This window comes from Balearica regulorum, chromosome 7 (assembly GCF_011004875.1).
Source record: "Balearica regulorum gibbericeps isolate bBalReg1 chromosome 7, bBalReg1.pri, whole genome shotgun sequence".
NCBI classification, from domain to species: Eukaryota; Metazoa; Chordata; class Aves; order Gruiformes; family Gruidae; genus Balearica; species Balearica regulorum.
This window is the reverse complement of record NC_046190.1, coordinates 39,634,825-39,654,781: the sequence shown is the minus strand read 5'-3', so window position 1 is coordinate 39,654,781 and position 19,957 is coordinate 39,634,825. Positions and strand designations below refer to the sequence as shown.

General features: G+C 45.6%; 1 protein-coding gene across 3 annotated transcripts in view; it reads left to right on the top strand.

Annotated features, from left to right (window-relative positions):
- Positions 1-19,957, top strand: part of PRKG1 (protein kinase cGMP-dependent 1) — a 507,011-nt gene that overhangs the window by 347,415 nt on the left and 139,639 nt on the right. For all 3 annotated transcript variants that reach the window (XM_075759023.1, XM_075759022.1, XM_075759024.1), the window contains exon 5: positions 3,361-3,424. In XM_075759023.1, the coding sequence (XP_075615138.1) occupies positions 3,361-3,424 (64 nt within the window). The remainder of the gene's footprint in view (positions 1-3,360; positions 3,425-19,957) is intronic.

Below are 19,957 nucleotides of genomic sequence, written 5' to 3'. Positions count from 1 at the left end.
AGACAGAGCTCCTGGGCAAAAGGGGGGATGGTTGTGGAGAGGAGTGGAATGAAGTCCTTCGTGTGTGCTGCAGGTAGGAAGAAGAGTCGCTTGTTTTTAGGTTTGTTGGCATACTTTACCATTAGATAGCAGAATATCTCTGTTTCTAGCTGAAGGAATTGTTACTCTCTAGAGTAGATGACATGGATGTTTTAAAGTCTTTGTTACTGATGGGTTTTAAGAAGCTGTCAGAGAAAGTCTGGGTTTACTCAAGCCTGCTTTGTTAGGCACAGAGCAAATATTTCTTGATGAGCTGGAGCTGCATTTGCTGTGAGTTCTTCCAGCATAAAAAATGAATACATCTGAACTCAAGTGCTGAATGTTCTCTTTAGCGTATTTTCAGACTCTCTTACAAATTTCACAAAATTGTAGAAGATGGAATATAATTTTTCTTACTTCTTGCTGTGCTGCAAAATCCTCAAAGCTTTCCTTTGAGTCTTCTGCTCCTGTTTGTCCTCCTTAGCATGTGTTTTGTGGTTTGCAGCTCAGCTGTTCTCCTCTAAGCTCTCCCTTTAGAGCTGAGACTCCATTTTCCTTTGAGTGCAAGCACCCCTGTGGGAATAATCTCCAAAACTTTGTTGTTTGTTTTTTTTTAATGCAAACATTTAAATAATACAGGCAGATTTGGGGGGAAAGCAAGAATCTTATTTTATGAATCTGTTTAATGTTGCCACAGAGAGAGTGGGGGTCTATTTTAATTGACCTGGAGAATCAAGCCAAGCATTCAATATTATCTTACACACTTGAGCACCTTTCCAAATCTTGTTCTTCTGTCGGTGTTCTCATCAGCTCTGTTGGCTTCAATCTGTAACATCTTTTAACAGGTCAATAAAGGCTTTCTCTCTGCTATGTCATAAAGGCATTTGCTTGGTGCAGGTTTTTTTGGTGCTAAAGCGATGGGTGGTCCTGTAAGACCTCCTCTTAGGAGACCTGGAGATAATTTGGCTGTGCTGTTGCTTCTAGCTGTTGAGAAGGATACTGGCCCGTCATAAACCACCGCAAAGCTGTGATGTTAACTGTGCAATTCTGTGATGTAGTTGGAGTTTTTGTTGACAAGTTGATTTTTCCTGTTATGTGTTCTATTGCCGTGTTAAAGTTGTGAGCGTTTCTCTTAGAAATATTTTGTTGTTTCCGTACTATCCTAAGTTTTCAATAGTTAGATTTAGAATTTGTTCAGAGCTCCTGTTTCTCACGCATGTGGTCTATAATAGATGCCTTCTGCTACCCTCCCTTGGCTTGCACGGACATAATTATCTATATATATAAAAAAAAAAGCCATGATGCATTCTCCCCCAGTTTGGGAGCGTGATCGTGCAACCACAGTAAAATTTGTCGAGATGTCTGGGAGTATTAACTCCTCCCCTAGGTTTATTCTCTGTCTGGGAATGCTAAAGTTGATCTAATGAACTTTCATTTTTATACTTGGGCCCAGACATCATATAATTCTTTTTTAGTTGTTTGTTTGCTCTTGTTATGTTGTGGACCTGTGTGTTTCCAGTGAAAAGAGCACTTCCTAAGGAAAAAAATAGAAGATGCTGAGAGTGTGAGCAGTCATGGGTTTCTGCACTTTGTTGGCCAGTTCTGTCTTGGTATCATTTAATACATTCAGCTGAAGTTGGGCTGGTTTTGGTTTTTTTTTTTTCCTTAAGAAATACTGAAGGCTTCCAAACTTTCTAATTCCACTGCAGCATAGCATATGTTTAAGCTAATAAGGTGTAGAAACAGCCACCAAATTATGTGTCCAGAAAGCGTTGAGGGTTCACGAAACGTAGGTGGGGCGATTACCCCAAAGGCATGTGCCAGGACTTGCTCTCCAGAGTTCAGGATTGCAAAATCATGCAGGTTTGGCTTGGGTTTTTTAGCTCCCTAAAACGCGGAGAATAATTTTTGTGCAGTTATGGGATCCAAAGTAAAATGTGAATCCTTGTGTGAAAGGAAAAATAGGATTTATTTTGGGTTATATTTACCTCTCAGCAGGAAACTCCTCCCCCCTCGCTTTGCACCTGATCATGGGTGTTCCTGAGATCAGAGCGATGCATTGGGGATCTCAGTTTAATGTTAGGGGCATAGGACTGTGGTTACACCACGCAACGGAGCGGGATAAAGCAGCTCTTGAGTGAAACGTTCTTGGAAGTAGCCTCGGTAGAGCTGTATCAGCTCAGTGCTAGGCTTGGGCTAATATTTCATGTAGATGCATGGCTAATTAGTTTACCGATGACAAGCGTGTTTTAATTAAAGCAGGTACAGCTCTGCTTTTCTGCCTCTGGAACGTACGTTGTGCCTATGTTTCATTTAGCATCGCTTGGGAATATTGATGAACATGAAGTTTTTATGGCAAATAGAGAATGAGAGACCAGGGTGTTGCAGATTCACAGACTGGTTGACGTTGGGAGGGACCTCTGGAGGTCATGTGGTCCAACCCCACTGCTCAGGCAGGGTCTCCTAGAGCTCATTGCCCAGGACCACGTCGAGATAGCTTTTGAATATCTCCAAGGAGAGAGACTCCACAGCCTTGCTGGGCAGCCTGTAAGACAGCAGAGATGCAACTTTGAGGTCGGGGTACGTGCAGGGCATTTGGAGACCCAACTTCATATCCCTCATCCTGCTCCAGACTGAATTCAATCTCAGTCCTGCGGACCCTGGGCCGCTGGGCTCTTTGTTGCTGCATCGCCCCCTCACCTTGGCCGGCAGGTCCAGCCTGGCCTGGGAGACCTTTGCCGAGGGAAATGCTATCAAACAAGTAGAAAAGTTGCCTTTTTGGCAAAAGAAAACAAACCTCGATGTAAAACTCCTTGTGTAGTCTTCAATAATTCTTACAGTGGTTCGATGCTGACTTGTTGCTGACCCCGTACCCTTTGCAGCTTCGTGCTCTGCATTTGTTGTGTCTGCCTGGGGTTTCAGTCAATCTTCTATCTGTTGCTGGTTAGAGCTGATCTTTTCTGCCTTTTTTTTTTTTTTTTAATATTTATTTCTGGTGGGATGGAAGCAGACCAGGAAAAAAATCGCAGTCATACATGTGACGGAGCAGGCTTGTGGCGCATCTTAATTCCAGTAAATCCTTAATTGATTCTTAGTTGATTACCAGCTTTATGAGGGGTTCTCCAGATGTTTACTGCAAGTGGTCTCCTGCCAGCACAAAGTACATCTTGGCTGCTAGAAGATGATCAGATTTCCAGTATATACGCCGCTTTTCTGGTGAACGCTTGTTCAGCCCCAGATGATGAGGGCAAAGTATCTCTGGAGGGTAGATGGGAGAAACGCAGCTAGGTTTGTGGCCTGTGTAGAGGGATCCATTAATCGAGGTTTCTTTTTGTATTGCAGTGTTCCCACATTCCAGAGCCTTCCTGAGGAGATACTTAGTAAGCTTGCAGACGTCCTCGAAGAGGTAAGTGCTTTTAATTTTGAGAGCTAATGAGTTCAGAGTCTGTGAGCCTTCTGGTGGCAATATCCAGGCTCTTTTTTCCAAAACGAACAGCTTCCCAATTTTGCTCCCAGTTACGGTTGGCTGATCCAGCATGTCGAGATGACGAGAGGAGCTGCGTGAAAAACGAATCTGGTTTTGAACAGGGCTTACATATTTTTAATTGGATTTCTATCCAATTGGGGAGCAAAACAATTGTTTCCTGCGGTGTGCAGAAGGAAAACCTTCTTCTCCAGCCCCTGGTTCAGTGGTGGAGAGGGAGGGATGTGAAAATACCATCCCCTTTCATGCAGTGTCATGCCTTACAGCAGGTGCCATGGAAAAGCTGCTCCCGTAAGAGTTACAGCAGAGGGGGTGATGTTGAGATATGTCATGGTCCAGATGGAGTTGTGCTTTGCCTACCTGGTTATCACTAGTGTCTCAATAGTGTCAGGTTTTTAATCAGTCTTTATTTAAAAAACAAAAAACCCCAACAGGTAAACACAAAAACACCCAACAACACCCACAGAGATGACCCGAGGGCTGGAGCACCTCTGCTATGGAGACAGGCTGAGAGAGTTGGGGTTGTTGAGCCTGGAGAAGAGAAGGCTGCGGGGAGACCTTAGAGCCCCTTCCAGCCCCTGGAGGGGCTCCAGGAAAGCTGGAGAGGGGCTGGTGACAAGGGCAGGGAGTGACAGGCCAAGGGGAATGGCCTGAAGCTGCAGAAGGGGGGATGGAGATGGGATGGGAGGCAGAAATCCTTCCCTGTGAGGGTGCTGAAGCCCTGGCCCAGGTTGCCCAGAGAAGCTGTGGCTGCCCCTGGCTCCCTGGCAGTGTTGAAGGCCAGGCTGGATGGGGCTTTGGGCAACCTGGGCTAGTGGAGGGTGTCCCTGCCCGTGGCAGGGGGTGGGACTGGGTGGGCTGTGAGGTCCCTGCCCACCCAAAGCATTCTATCATTCTATGATAACAAAAAACCCCATAATCAAACAAAACCCCCTGTACCCCAACCCCCCAAACCAAACCCCCAGCTTTGCCATGTAAGTGAACGTGTGAAATGGATGTGAAATATTTGAGTTACATCGCAGGCAGTTTGTCCACGTAGTTTATTCACACAGCGCTCTGTTCTGGGCCTGTGGAATTGCATATGATTAAATATTACAGAAACGGTTAATAAAACCTTTCAAAACGTAGTCCCGTGTGATTTAACCGCAGGAAATCTCTGCGTACAACAGTATTTTATTTCATTCCTTGGTGGTTTTTCTCATGCATGCCTTGTCATCGTGAGCAACCCTAATAACTATGTTTATAGAAAAATGTTCATGTGTACCACCTCTGCCACTGATTTTAAGTGCTGCTGACATTTACGTTGTTTTTTTTTCCCAGAGCATTGATAGGACATTGTTATTTCTTTGCCTTTTTATTGAGCATACAGATAAATGCTGTGATCTGAACAAATCGGCTGTTTGTCATACAGAATAATTGCGTATTCGTAGATAAGCTTTATTTCCTTTGCTGCTGGAGAAGTGCTCAGAGTTAGAGAGAAAAGGCATATTAACTCGATAGGCAAATTTAAATCCTCGCATATCTCAAAACCGCACGCCTATCCAGAAATGTATAGTTCAGTTTGCTCGGATCCCGTAACCAACATTAAGCTCCTTATCAAGACTTGACGAAAAGAATAAAGTCAATAAAACTTTTCCAGGGACGCTTAAAAATTCATGGCAGGGGAAAGAAAACTCACAACAAACCTCACTGAAGAAGCGAGGGACGGAAGCAGCATCCGCAGTGGCGCTGACGCCGTACCCCCGGGGTGGGTGCTATGGCGAGAGAAGCTGGTCGTCCCAGTCCATACTGGGATACGGCTCTCAGTTTCCTACTTGGACTCGCCCTTGTTACTCCCTCTGGGTTTGTCTTTGATTTAACGTACCACGTTTTACATAAACTGGGGAAAAAAAAAAAACCAGTCTAGTTTGATGTTACGCATTTTGGATTTAACGCTATCTAGCCTACTGAAACTTAGCAGCAATAACTTCATTTTATCCTCTCTGTTGCAGTAACAAGGGTTGGATAAAAGTGACTGATTTGGCACAGTTTGAGGCGGCGGGGGGGGAGAATCTCTTAATGTCAAGATTTCAGGCAATTTTTCCCTTGATACAGTGCTGTGAATAATGCAACGCTTCTATCCTACATTCTCTAAAGAATTTCTAAAAACTGTTAACCAAAATGCAGAAGCGTGAAAAAGAAAAGGCGATTTAATTGCCCGTTATCCAAATCAAACTCGGAAATAGCGTTATAAAGACAGTGGGGAGGAAAAAAGGTCAGTGTTTGAGAACATAATTTCCTTTCTAGAATTGATGGAAATGCTACAAGTTTCTTTGTGTAACTCGAGAATTAACAAAACCCAGGGGAACTTCCTTTTCTCTCGCAGTGGCTTCTGCCTTGTGCGAGATGACTCCCATCGATGACATAGCTCGTCATTTTTATACGCGGGGAGGGACGAGTCTATTGGGTTCGGTTCTAGCACATTCAAGCCCAAGCTACCGATATGCCGTGGTTTTGCCAAGAAACCTCCCAGGAATTAGCTTTCTGGGGCCATAATTTACCCCTTTCCAGGCCCTTGTCCTGGGGTGGGAGGTGTCTCCAGCTATAGGTCGTGACACTCAATACTCAAAGCAGCTTTAGGTTGAGCTGATAGCCCCAGGATTTGGGAATCGGTACTAGACCCCAGCACAGCTTTTCCCAGCACCCAAACCTGACCCTTCTGTCATCTTCTATTGCGTTTTTTGAATTATATTAATGTTCTTCAACGTTATGTGCTAACAAGCATCAAGTTAGTATAGCTGACTTCATTCACATCTCTCAAGCCGTTGGGTAACCACGGCGGTGGGAAGCCAAGCATCCCTTCCAGCACCGAGCTTGATGTAGTTTGGTTGTGATGCCGTCTCTGCCGGAACAGCGCTGCCGGGCCCCTGATTTTATTGCGTTGTTTATCCTCGTGCCTGCCAAACAGAACGTGTGAGTCAATGAGTAATATGTTTCTGCAGCTCAAGGCTTAATTTTTGTTTTACTTGGGTTTTGGTAGCTTGGTGTCTTAAGGAGATGAGGTTTACATCTGCCTGTAGGACGGTTCTCTTGATTTGCAGTTTCTCACCCAAACCCCATTTGATGCAAAGTTCCTGTGAGGTTCATCCAAATTACAGAGTAGAACTAGAAGAAAGATTGAAGTTGGTGGGCATTGAGCCAAAATAAACGTGCAGGTTTGTGGTCAGCTTGGCCTCTGTGTCACACAAACTGAGGCATTGGCGGGGGTAGCTGTTTGGGAGAGGCGGGGACGCAAGGGTTAATGGTGCTCCTGGGACCAAGGACCCAAATTCATCAGTTCTTCTGTACAGGGAACTAGTTTGATCTTGATTTTTCCGTAGGGTTGTACATATCATCCCACCTCTGCTGCGTGTCTGGGGGGCAAGAGGTAACGCGTAGCACTGGAGTCCAGTAGAAATTTAATACTTAAATTTTCAGAATAGAATTAGTATTATCCCCAATGTTTTATTACTTTTCTTTCTTAGTGCCTGTTTTTTCATATTTTTCTTCAGTTGCACAAGCCCTTCTTGACTTCTCTCTGACTCTCCAAGCATCGCGCCCTGGGCTGCTGCTTCCTAAAAAAGCCTGTTGCCTCCGGCATGCGCACTCTCGGCTCTGTCGCTTAGCAGCCCTGAGCTGGTGGCAAAATCTTTTCGCTGTCCTGTGTTTTGGTAAAGAAAATCAACGTGTTTATGCTGAAATATTAGGTTTAATATATTTGGGAAAGATAACAGCTACCAGGATGCTGCTCAAACAGAGCGGCGTGCCTTGCCCACGTCCGAGGGCTGCGTAGCCCGGATTAAATACCTGGATTGGGATTTGTTGTATAAATATCTTTGCTCCAGATGAACGCAGATCTCCTTTGGAAAAGTAGAAGTGCCTTCTTGCACGTTACTTTTATTCGTGAAACATCCAAATAATTTTAGTTTCCTTGGGTGAAAGAGGGGAATTTGTTTGCATGTTGAAAGACTTGCTGTAGATGAGGAATAGCCAAGCTTGGAAGTCTTTCAATTAACCTGAAAAACTTTGTGAAAAGGCAGAAGCCTTGACCTTTCTTTTCCCACTTTTGAAAGCTTAGAAACAATTTATGATTGTCTTTTCTGATTAGAGACTTTCTGCTTTTCTTGGTTTACAAAGAAAAAAAAAAGTATTTTTTTTCTTAATCAGGCACCCTTATAGGTATCAGCTACATACCATGAGAATAAATGGATTTTTGGGAGTAAACAGTTCTTTTCTAAGAATGTGGAGCCTTACATTATGGCACTTCATTATAATGTGGGCAGTTCATAACGGAAGGGAATGAAGTATTGATTTTTTGATTATTTTTTTTGTAAGGGAATTAAAATGCATCGAAACACCTATAGTATAATTTCCAGCACGTGAGGGGCCGTTGACATTTGTGCCCCTGCTGCCAACATTTAGGGTTCCATCCCCTCTGCCTTCCCCCGCGCTGGACGGGAGCAAATTTCCATGCTCTGATGGAAATTTGGGAGGAGAGGGAAGAGCATCTTCCCCAGCTTCAGGGCTCTCAGAGTTTTCACCTCTGTTTTCTCCTGGGAATGGAGAAATCGGTTTTTCTAAGGGTCACGGCGCTGTTAGTATTACATGGACAACATGCCTCTGGTGTGTCACCAGTGGTAGTCTGGAAGGTACTAATATTGCTAGTGTTTGTGGGTTTATGGGTTAATTCCATCCATTAACTGAAATTAAATCCCCAAGGGAGGGGGATGGCGAGTCTGTAAGTGAATCAAGTTGCCAACAAGAGAATAAAAAAGGGAATGTATGGTCGGAGAGGAGAAAAACCAAACAAAAACCCCAAAACGCCCAACCTCTAGTATAATTTCTCAAGACGTAACTCCTCGTGGTAAATGTATAGGTGCTTTGTCTGCCCGTAGCATAGCAAGGTGCCTACAGGACATGCGTTTGCCTGCTGTTAAGCACCTTTGCTTTGGCTTTGCAGCTGGGGGGGGGGTGAGATGAACAGCCCTTGGCTGGTGGAGCCGGGGTGGCATCCCCCCGCTGTGCTCCAGTGGAAGCTCATCGCCTTTTGGCTCCGAACAAGCAGGAACCCCTGGAGATGCAGCAGGTTGCAGACCTCCTGTCAGCGGCCTTCAGCTCTGGCAACGTGTTTGGAAGAGCTTTCCAGGAGCTCAGCAGAGGAAATCCGTACTTCTGGTGGGAGAGCAGGTGCTGAGAGGGGAAGCCGGTGGGCAGGCAGAAGGACCACCGAGCTTGAGAAGGTGTTTGATGTCTCCAGAGGAAGAGGAGCGTCAGCCCCGGGGTCTGCGTTCCCAGCGTGGCCGAGGAGGGGGGGATGAGCTGGTAGTGGGCATGGGCAGCGCTCGGAGACTCTGGGCTGGCATCTCCTCCTCTCTTTATTTTTTCCTTCTTTTTATTTTTTGGGGGGCAAAAAATAGGGATTTCTTTTCCCATCTGGAAGTCGGTTCACTTTCCGGTAGCCTTTTTCTTCTTTCAGGGGTATCCTTTGTGTCATTCAAACGTAAAGCTCATATCCTTGCAAGATTTATATCTAAAATCAGCAGCTCAGGTAACAATAAGTGTAATTAAGGTGGCTTGACCTTGTCTCTTGTGAAACCATTTCCAGTTGCTTATGATTTTGGTGACTTATCCATTTGATCTAAAATTATTCATTGGGGCTGCTGGCCTACAGGTGATTTTTTTAAATTTTTTTTTTTCCCCCCCAACTCAAACTACTAATCCTGTTTCAAAGGAGGAGATTGCTTTGCCCATGTGTCAGGGATGGACTAGTTATCCACCGGAATATCTGTCCCAGCTCCATTGAGTTATGTAGGGCTTTCAAGGTAGGGGAAAGGGGCAGGAAATCAGAGAGCCTGGAGGAGCTGGAGAAAATAATACGTGATTTAAAAGTTTTGTAGTTATGAATACACAGGAGGGGGGCGAGTTAAGCTTTCATTGGTGTTTTTCAACTCTAGCATTTTCTAAATCCTGCATATTTGATGTTCCTTGGCTGTTTGGGATTTAGGATACTAATCCATATAAGATGTTACATGTACGAATCCGAGCAGTTTGAGCGAAAGCAAGCAACAAATGCAATTTCAGTTTGGTTACCAAAATACTGGAGATTCTTTTTGCATAGATAACATCTAAACCACGTCAAATGGATTATTCTTGTATATTGTGTGTCCAGAGCTCTAGATAGCTGAAGGGGCTCCAGGAAAGCTGGGGAGGGGCTGGTGACAAGGGCAGGGAGTGACAGGCCAAGGGGAATGGCCTGAAGCTGCAGGAGGGGAGATGGAGATGGGATGGGAGGCAGAAATCCTTCCCTGTGAGGGTGCTGAGGCCCTGGCACAGGGTGCCCAGAGAAGCTGTGGCTGCCCCTGGCTCCCTGGCAGTGTTGAAGGCCAGGCTGGATGGGGCTTTGGGCAACCTGGGCTAGTGGAGGGTGTCCCTGCCCATGGCAGGGGGTGGGACTGGGTGGGCTGTGAGGTCCCTGCCCACCCAAACCGGTCTGTGATTCTGTGCTATATTACAAATATATGTGTATGCTATACATGCGATATAGACAATCTATTATATGACTAGGAGTAATTGCCCTAGATCTAGGATGTTTACCACCTCATTAACAAGTCGTAGTTTTTCCTTGCTCTAAGGGCACAGTTTGGCTGAGGAGCACGTTAGGGCCCTGGACTGCTGTTCCCCACCTCTCCCAGCGTGCATTTTGGAAACCGTTTCACTAGAAGCATCAATACTTCTAAATTTGAATTTAATTTAATGCACTACAGAGATCCAGTGCCAGTGATGCGCTTCCTCCAAGCTACGATTTGGTGACCTCGTCGATCCCAACGCATTTATGGTCATAGGCAAGCGGCACTGCCAGACTATTTGAGCAGTACAAGCGAAGAGAAATGTGTTAAATACCAGAGGCAGATGATGCCAAGCCTGAAATCTGTGTTCTTGCAGCTCTCTGGCTGCCTGCGGAGCGCGTCTTGGGAGCGTGATCTCCAAGCGTGGAAAGCACAGATCACAGCGTCTGTCTGCAGCCATTTCATTAATGCTGCTGTAAACTTATGTGATGATGGTTGCTCGCCACTCTTTTTTTTTTCTTTTTTTTTTCCCAATTATTGAATTGAAAAAGGTGAAAGAAAACTGAAATGGTAAAAGAAAACCGAAATTCATCTCTGTTGCTAGTGGTAAAGGTCCTGATGAAGAGCAGAGATCTTGGAGAAAGTTTAATGGCGTAGTTCAGCTCCATGAGCTGGCTCGGGCAGACCAGTCGGGCTTTGCCAGCCTTCGTGCGAAGATGCCGACCGTCCTCCTCGCTCTGCGTTGTGAAATTAGTATGGATCAGAAATCCTTCGGATGCCTCCGTTTAATTAACGGTGTCTGAATACAATCCTCCTTTTACGCAGAACTGCGGAGCGACAATGAATAGAACAGGGGAAATATGCAAAATTAATGAGGTTTTAATAGAATTAGTTGGGTTTTGCTCTGCCTAGATAAGAGTGAGGATCGCTCTCAGGGAACGGAGACCAGGTCTAACGGAATCCTTTGCTGGTCCGTCCCGCAGGTGACGCCTGTCATGATGTCGAGCTCAGTGGGAGGCTCTGCCCAGACCAGAGGTGATCGGTGGCAGATAAATACCATCTGATTTAGAGGCACAAACTAGATTTCAGGGGCAATACAGGGAAGAGTGAACTGTTTGGCTTAGGAAAGATTTATTTGTATTTTATTATTTATCTTTTCTGATTTAAAGCTAGTACTCTGAGGTATATTTACCAAAGGAGCTATGGGGTATAGTTAGAAAAGTGCTGCCTGTGGGGGCAACAAAATAGATTCAATCACAATTGATTCAATCGTATATGGACAAAATTTCAACTTGCTTTGTACTTATATTAATTTTTCAAATGACATTCATGAAATGACAGCTTTGGTTTTGCAGGTGCTTCAAGAAGAAAAGCTTTTTGAGTATACTGGGAAAAAAAGCAAGCATTGGAAAATAAAATGCGATTGGAAAAATCGATGTGCAAGGGCACAGTGAAGTACTCTGATGCAATGGAGTAGAATAGTACCCTCTTCCGTCATTGATAAACTTTTTCTGGCCTTTAAACCTGTGGAATATGTCTGTACATACAGCGCGCGTGTGCTGCATTTTCCACTACAAATCCCAGCTGTCGAAAGAATCAAAAGCCATTTCTTCCAGTGTGAGAAACAAGGAGTGCTGATCTAATTGGAAAATATCTCTGCCTCCTTTGGTTTTGACCAGAGTACAAAATGCAGATGAATTACCTAAATCTAATTTTAAAAGATATTAGGGAGACAGAGAGAAACAACAGAATTTCTCTGTACGTGATGGTGTGAGGGTATAGAGATGGTCGCTTTAGAGGCTGCTCTAGCACTCATGTTGGGATAAAAGGTGTCATTTTGACCTAAGTTTTGGGTTTTTTCTTTTAGTTTTCTTTATTGTGGGCACTTATCATTTAAAGGCAATTACAAATGAGCTTGTGTTTAATTACCGCAGCAGAGGAACGGAGTTCAGCATTCCCTGATGCCTGCAGATACCTGTCAGGAACCTCATCATCCGTGTGTGTATTACAACAACCGTCCTGAGTGCTCGGTTCTTCTGCAGTGGTAGAAATGCGATTAATCGATCCGCAAAACTTACTGTTAGTGCGTGGCGTGGATGGAGAAAAGCTTTGTGGGTTGGAGAGGACCCTTGAAGCGTCCTTTGAGACTGCTGAATTGAGACACTCAATGTTGGAGCAGAGCTTCTGCGCTCAGAGCAAGACTGATGAGGATCTAGCAAGCTCTTTGTATGAGTAACGGAGAAATTATTAAGAAATTGTTGCCTGGTAAGGTAGCTTGCAAGCGAACTCAAAACTTCATCGGGTGAATGATTCGGTCTAACTAGAGCAAAAACTTTTACTGAGATTTGAGGCTGTTATTTCATTTGAAAGAAAGTTGAAGGACAACAGGATAAGTTGTCTGTTAAAATCAAAATATGTAACCAAACTGAATAAGCCCTTTAACTCTCCCATCCTGCTAAAAAAATGCATGTGATTTGTTTGATGGTTTCCATGATCACTCTGTCCTAGCGGAAGCAAAACCCAGAAGAACTCAAGGAAACGATGCTAATACGGGGCACTATTTTTTTTTTTTTTTTTCCTCCCCTTGTTTGGGGTCTGGTACCCAAGGTGCATCCCACCATGCTGCTTTAGTTGGGTGGGAGCGGGGCAGAAAGCCGCCTTTGGGCCAGGCAACGCTGTCTCTGCAAACAGAAATCAAATAATGTCTTGTGTGAATAACAAGGATGGAAAAACGGGGGGGTGGGGGGGTGGGAAGCAGCATGTTTCATAAAATAGAGAGGCATGTTAATAGCCAAAATAAACGTGGGTAAGTATTTATCTGGTTGAGGAAAATAGTGTGCTGGTGGTTAAAATACAGGTGCTGGAAAGGCAAGGTATTATCAAGTCCTTGACCAATTGACTCTTCTCTTTTTCAGAATGTTATTGCATTTCTAGAAGAGCGTGTAATGCAGGAGACACAAGAGCTATAGAGCTCTATACCAACAGAGCATATAGACTTCTTTAGCAAAACAGCACAGGAGGGTTTGCAAATAGGGAAAACTTTCTAAAAACACAGATATAGGATTTGCTATAAAGATGGGATTATTAGGAACATACGAGGCAGCATCTCTGTCCTTTCCGAAAAGCAGATATCATAGTGACTACTGGTGCGTTCAGCTAGGGTGACGCAGTGGTGCTGGATGTAATTATCCTTTTTGTTAGGCGTATCTCTAAAATACGTTACACTGGCGTTCTGCTTATCACGGGAATGGTTTCTTTAGACACGGCGAGGTATTTCCGCCTTGGCAAAACCACGTTAAAGATTAGTATTGAAATTTTAAGGCACGTTCATTTTTCTCGGATTCCCTTTCTGTTCCTATCCCGTCCCCGGGCTGCAGGGGATCCATGAGGTCTCGCGGGCACTGCGGGGTTTGCTGCGCTGTGCCTCCAGTTTAACAAGAAATTGTCCCTTGTCCCTGATGCGCCCCATTCCCTGCCAAGGTCTTGCCGAAGTCCTGCCCTGGCTCTGAAACCTTAGCTGCTGCCCTTGCGGTTTTGCCGAGATGCGTCTTGTTTCCAAGTTCTTCCACCGACCGTGTAGGCCAGCTGGGTCTTTCTCTCACCCTTTCTCCACAAAACCTTTATTGGCTTTTCTTCCCCGACCCATCCCTTTCATCATTTACCATCAAACCCGTCTTTTCTCCAGTAAAATCCCCGCAGTGGACGTGGGTGAAGCCGTGTCCCTGGCTTTCCGCCCGCTCGGCACGGATAACGGATTCGGGTCTCCCTGCAGTGGGACGCAGTGGGTGTTTGCTGCTGGTCGTGGAGAGCTTGGCCAAGTACGCTTTGAAATTGGGGAATTATGTTCTCTTTTGAAAGGAATTTTATGAAATGAATTTTAAAATCTCTCCAGAACCGGCTTGCATTTACACTGATAATCCTTGTGGTTTTGGAAGGATCTTTTTTTGGGAGCCGGATTCCTCTGGAGAGGGCAGGAGTTTATTATTACTTAATTTACTGTCAGAAGTACTGCTGCCCTTTTCTCTGGTCTTCTTGCCTAAACCACAAGCACAGGATCCAGGTTGGGGTTTTTTCCCCAGTCCAAATCATAAAACCCACTGCAGTTAGGTAAAAGCACTCCAGCTGAAGAATTACATCTGCAGCCATCTGAACCCCGGGGATGTACGTATTAACGTAAATCTTCGTGAGAATCCCCAAGGACACTCCAAAGGGTAAGGCTTTGGGGCGGTAAAGAGAGGTTTCCCCGGGTGCCGAGGCCGCGCAGAAGCTTGCCGTGCTCCAGGAGCCGGCTGGCGAAGGCGTAGCGCGCTCCTTGGCGTCAGGTATTGGCTCTCCTGTCTGGTCGTGAAAAAGCGTCAGGCTGGAGCCTGAATGTTCGAGCATGGTGTTTGGATTGCGATTTTTTAAATGATTTTTTTTCGCTGTATCCTCCAAAAGAGTTTTATAGTTGCTTGTTTCTCAGCTGCCTCTTCGAGGAACATCGTCGGTTCTAGGTTGTTACGCTGTGCCCCCGCGTTAGGCATCCCTCTCTCATTAATGAACGCATCTTGGTCAGATCACTGAGTAGAAGCCACCACTCTAGCCGTGATGTGGTTGCTCAGGGCACGCAATGACAGCAGCGTCATGGAACCGTTTCCAGCAGAAGTAGAAGAAAATACCTGCAACGCTGCTTTGAGCTCCGCTATTTTTGGTTTTTTATTATTAATTATTTTTGGTAACGGCGGGTTGAGTGGATGTTAAAGCTTGTGGTGATAAGACGCTAATTTATAAAGCTGGTGCGCTCGCCGTCGCCACGCTCGGGCTGTGCAGGTTTTTGGGTATAAGTGTTTGCTCTTGGACAGGTTGGATTAAACCCAGCTCTGCCCTATCTGGAATATATATTTTTTTTAATACTCTCTGTAAGCGGATTCTTCAGACAGTCTGTCACAGCTATAAAAGAAAGGAAAAAAAAAAATTGTTCTTTGTTGGTAATCTTAGATGTTTTGCAGGGTTTCACGGATATGGGGGAAAAAAAGATTTAAGTAAATCTGTAATTTATCATTTGAACTGGCAGATTAGCAGACTCTTTTTTTTAGAAACACAAGATGGATGTGAATTTTTTTTATAGCACGTGGGACAACAGGGAGGTCACTGGATGCAACTCAGGAGATGCAGTAAATATCTCCTCCGTGATCCAGCCATGTGCTTAATTTTCCCATATCCGTTAGTTCACTATTTCCAACGTTAAGAGGCTTTGCAGCGTACATTTGGGCAAAGCACACGTGGATTCTGGTTTTCTATGCGTTTTATTTGTTGCTTTTCCCTGCAGACAGGCCTGGGCTGATGGGTTGGCTGTCGCCCTTCACTTCTCGCATTGAGCAAATACAATATATTCAATTCCAGTTGAAATAGAATTAAAATTTGTGCAGCTGGCGGTTTCCGCTGCGGCTGACGGGGCTCAACTCCAGCCCTTCTCCCCAGCAGCGCCCTGAGCCACGGCTGCTGCTGCCCCCGGGACACGGGCAATGCCTCTGGGCCAAAACCACCGCTGGGATACTTCCCTGTCCAGCTGGGTGCCTTTAAAATTGAACTGGAAAATCTGGATCAGACATCAGATGAGAAATAATCTTCTAAAAGTCCATTCGTTTCTGGTTACGCGAGTAGCAGCAGCAAGGTACGGTACCGTCTTGCTCCATCGTGATGGGCAAAGTAGAGATTCGTATAGTAAATGCTCCCCTTTTTAAATATAATAATAATAATGCTTTGACTATACAGCTTTGTTTTATCTTAACATCTGTAATGTTAACAAAAAAGCATGTGAGTATCTAACAATCCCGGTTCCTCCTGCATCAGCCACCTAAGCTCAGGCCTAGCGGCCTGGTTTGGTCCGAGCGTCTCCGAGGCCTGATACCAGAATTAAAAGAAGAACTTTGCTAACCAGAGCTCCCTCAGGCACCTAACGATTTCTAGGATGGTTCTCCCTGTCGATGGGGTACTTGCTCTGTGCTGCGCCAGCTTCGTGGGAAGCCTGGAGGGACAGTGTGCGTGTCTCTAGTCTGCTGAGCATCTCCTTCTGTGAGTTTATTTTAACAGCAGTTTCCAAAAATCGCTACTTCTAACTCACATATCACTAGTTAAATATGTGCATACATAGGCTGACTTTGGCAGCAGTGAAGCAAAGAAACAAAATCCACCCTTGTGCTTACTTGAAAATACTCTGTGATTTCCAGTCTCTAACCCTGAATAGTCTGAAGCAGAAAAGGTGAATTATTTCCAGTAATGCTCCTTTTATCTGTGATGGGCAGACAATGCACTTTTATCTGTAAAAGCAGAAAAATCCAATTAGCAATTATATTTAAAAAGAAATACGAATTAACTTGATGGGTGTTTTCCCTTTGACTGGAACCCTGTTCAGGTGACGACTCCTGTACCGTTGCCCGCAGTGACACCTGCTGGCACTTGGAACAAGGCTGGCTCGTAGGCTGCAGCCTCCTGAGCAACTCATGCCAGGGATTAATTAGGAAAAACAAAGAGAACAGTAAATGTGGTTGTGGAGACACCTGTGGCCACCCAAGGGATGGCCACCAAGCTTTGAATGTCGGCCTTCTGCTCTGGGATGTTGAGTTTGGAGCCTTCCTGCACCAGGTGAAGACGACCCTCCAGAGCTGGTCGTTAAATCCATGGGTGGTGGGAGGCAAAAGATCAAGCGTTAGAATGGGGAGGTCCTCCTCCCTTCCCCAGGCCTTGGTGGCTTCTCAAAATACACCTTGGCTAGTGAGTGTTGGGGTTTTTTTGGTTTTTTCTTTTCGGGGAGTTTATTTTCCTTGGGAAATGAGCTTGCTCGCACTCACTTGAGTAGCTTTCCTTTTCATGCCTGTATATTATTAAACATTCAGTTAAGGTCTCGGGGATACATTTGAACTAGCTTCTTATTTCCCGCTGTTGGTGCGGTATTTGCAGTATCTCCGAGTTGTAATAATAGTAATTGAAAAGTGTTTTTATGATAGCGGAAAGCTATTTCACCCTCAATCCATAAAATAGTAGGCACTGGATGTCTTGATAGATAACCGTGAGACTGAGCCACTGGAGGAAGGGAGAAAGGCATCAGAAATGGAGTTACTGATGTGGTAAAATTGAAACGGCCTTCTTTCCGTACAGCGCAGAACGCAGCAAAACACACATTGAGATAAGTTTTCTTATTTATGTTTTTCATACCTTGTGGCTTTCTGTCCTTCTCAACGGGGAATGTCCCGGGGAGCTTCCCAAAGTGGAATTCCTCACGGCCGTAGGGGTCGGATCCTGTCTGCCAGATCGGGCTGGCGAGGGGACACAGGGCCAGAAGCGGCGGTGGGTGATTGCAGGGCTACCTGCCGATACAATAAATTTACCATCCACAGAGACAGAGTGCTTGGTAATGGCCATCTCCTCTTCCGATGCTGCCTTTCAGTGGAAATAGGACGTCTTTCTGGAGGAGAAGCTTTTTGGTTTGACTGCGTATGGGTTGTTGAGTCAGGTAATGGGGGGTTTGGGTTTTGGCTTTGTGCGTTTCTGAGGATTAGCTGATTCAGATGGTTCCTTCTGACCCTAAAAAAGGGGAGAAATTCAAAAATGTGTTCCTAATCTTCAGAGCTTCCGGGGAGTTGAGCACAGCTTCGAACTTCTGCCTCTTATTTGAAGTCCTTGGGCACTATGGAAATGATCTTGGGACTGTATTTGGGGGTCATCTGCAAGTTTTTGGGTATATGACTTCAGACCCTGTAGTAGTAGAACAGGGACGAAACTCATCTCAAAACATTGTCACAAGAGGCCACCGAAAGTTGTGTAACTTAAGCTTGGAGGTGTGACCCTCTTCATAGAGCAGATCTGTAGCAGATCTATCTTCAGTGTTGTCTTTCGAGCATCCCCGTAATGGATCTGTCCTTCCCTTGGAGGAAGGGTTGGACGGGGACAGGCTCCGTGACCTGCTGGCTCCTGGCAGAGCCTTGCCTGTGTTGTGGAGCTGAAGGTAGCACCAGGGCCCTGCCAGTTGACATTGATAACGGGTATCTGGAATGAAATCGAGGTGCGGGCTTTCATCAAAAAAAATCTCATGATCAAAATGTATAGAAGCTAAGTACGATAGCAGAGAAATTACCCTCTAAAATCTGTACTTGGAACAGAAAATGTGTATTTCTCCAAGAACCAGACATGTAAAAGGAATAGAGGTGTGTATCACTTTGGACTGTGCGTAATGCCATCTCGCCGTAGTCTACGGCGAGGCGTGTTTCACCTGATCTTTCTGACCTTGGAGCAGAGTCCAGGTTCGCGTAACACTCCGGTAGAATTCTAAGCAGCCTAATAGCCATTTAGGCAGCCTGAATTGCTGGCGTGGCCCTTAGCCTGAGGATGATCTAGCATAAGGAGTTGGGACTGACATCGTTTGATCCTGTGCTACCCTCTCCTCGGTTGCTTCGCCTCGCTCGCTGGTGAGGGCTTTGGAAAGGTGAAGGCAGAGCCTGGTCCTGTCCTACATGCTCATCAAGAACAACAGGTGGGATTTGCAGGTTTTTTTCATGCCATCAAAAGTCAGCTCAGGTCAGTTCTTCACTTGATAGAAAGCGATAGAAATACTAAAAATATTCAGACCTAAGTTGCTGGCGTGGCAGGAAATGCTATTCTCATTTTAAGTAAAAAAAAAAAAAAATGTTTTACAAACACAAGAGATGGAGAAGCAGCCATCTGTTTTTTCTGAAAATGGTTTTTACATCAGTGTAATTGTAGTCAGAGCTCAGAGACATGTTGGGGACCAGCAGCAAACTTAGCTTTGCAGTGGTAGACACCTGTCGTCCCTGGCGTTGGACACCAGATGGGAGGTGAAGGGTCGGAGCGCACTGGGCTCCGGGGAGATGCTGACCTGACCTCCTGCTTGGTGCCCTGAAGAGCACTTTGATCCCCTTCTCGAGTCATTTGATTCTCCGTCAGCAGCAGGCAGCTCTGGTAACAGATGCCTGGCATCAGAAATGGCATATTAGCAGCCGTCACGCCGCCGTGTGCTCGGGGGCCGTGGCACGGAGAGGTTCCTTCAGGGCTCAGCCTTGGGTTGCCCCTAGTTGGGTCCCAACGCACGGCTGGGCTGACAGGGGGTTGCCTGACCTCAGCGCAGCTCGTTGCCTGTTTGGGTACCACCAAAAAGGGAGAAATCCCCCCCCCTCCAAAAGCCAGCTACACGTTGGGAAGGGCTGAAATTCGGCTCTGCGCTTGGCCGCAGGCTTCTTGGGATCAACCAAGTCTGTCTTTGGTTCTCAGCTGGAAGCCGTGGAAAGCAGGTGAGAAGGGATCTCTTGCTGGAGATCCGTGTCCTTCAGATGCCCTTCCTCTATTCCACATTACACTAAAATAAACCAAAACAGCTCCTAAGTATCTCAAAATCAATATAAAATTAAAATAACTGACTATATTCTGGTAATTCAGAGGGAGGACGAGTGCAAAAATGGCTCATTGCTGGGAAGACAGACGGCACAGTGGCAGAGGAAAATGCTGATGTCCTGAATCAGGGCATCAGCGGAGCAGATGCGCTCTCCTCCTCCCGTCCCTTCTGATTTCTGTCCACCGTGAGAGACTCGGAAATGTAAATAACGTTTACCAGTGCGTAGTTTTATCCATTCCTTTACCAGGGCGAAGGTTTCCCGTGGCGTTGTTGATTAACTGCAAGGACGGGCGATGCTGTCTCTGTTGCAATAAGACTCGATCCTGCGCGTGTCCCCTTGTAAATCCACACGGTGATTTTCCAGATTGCTCGCAGAGAAACGCCACAAAGCACTCTCAGTGCTTTGGAGTTCAAAAACCTGCTAGCAAAGTAATCTCTGGATCGCTGTGCTGTCCCTGCCCGGCAAGGAATCAGTTGGCGTTAGCA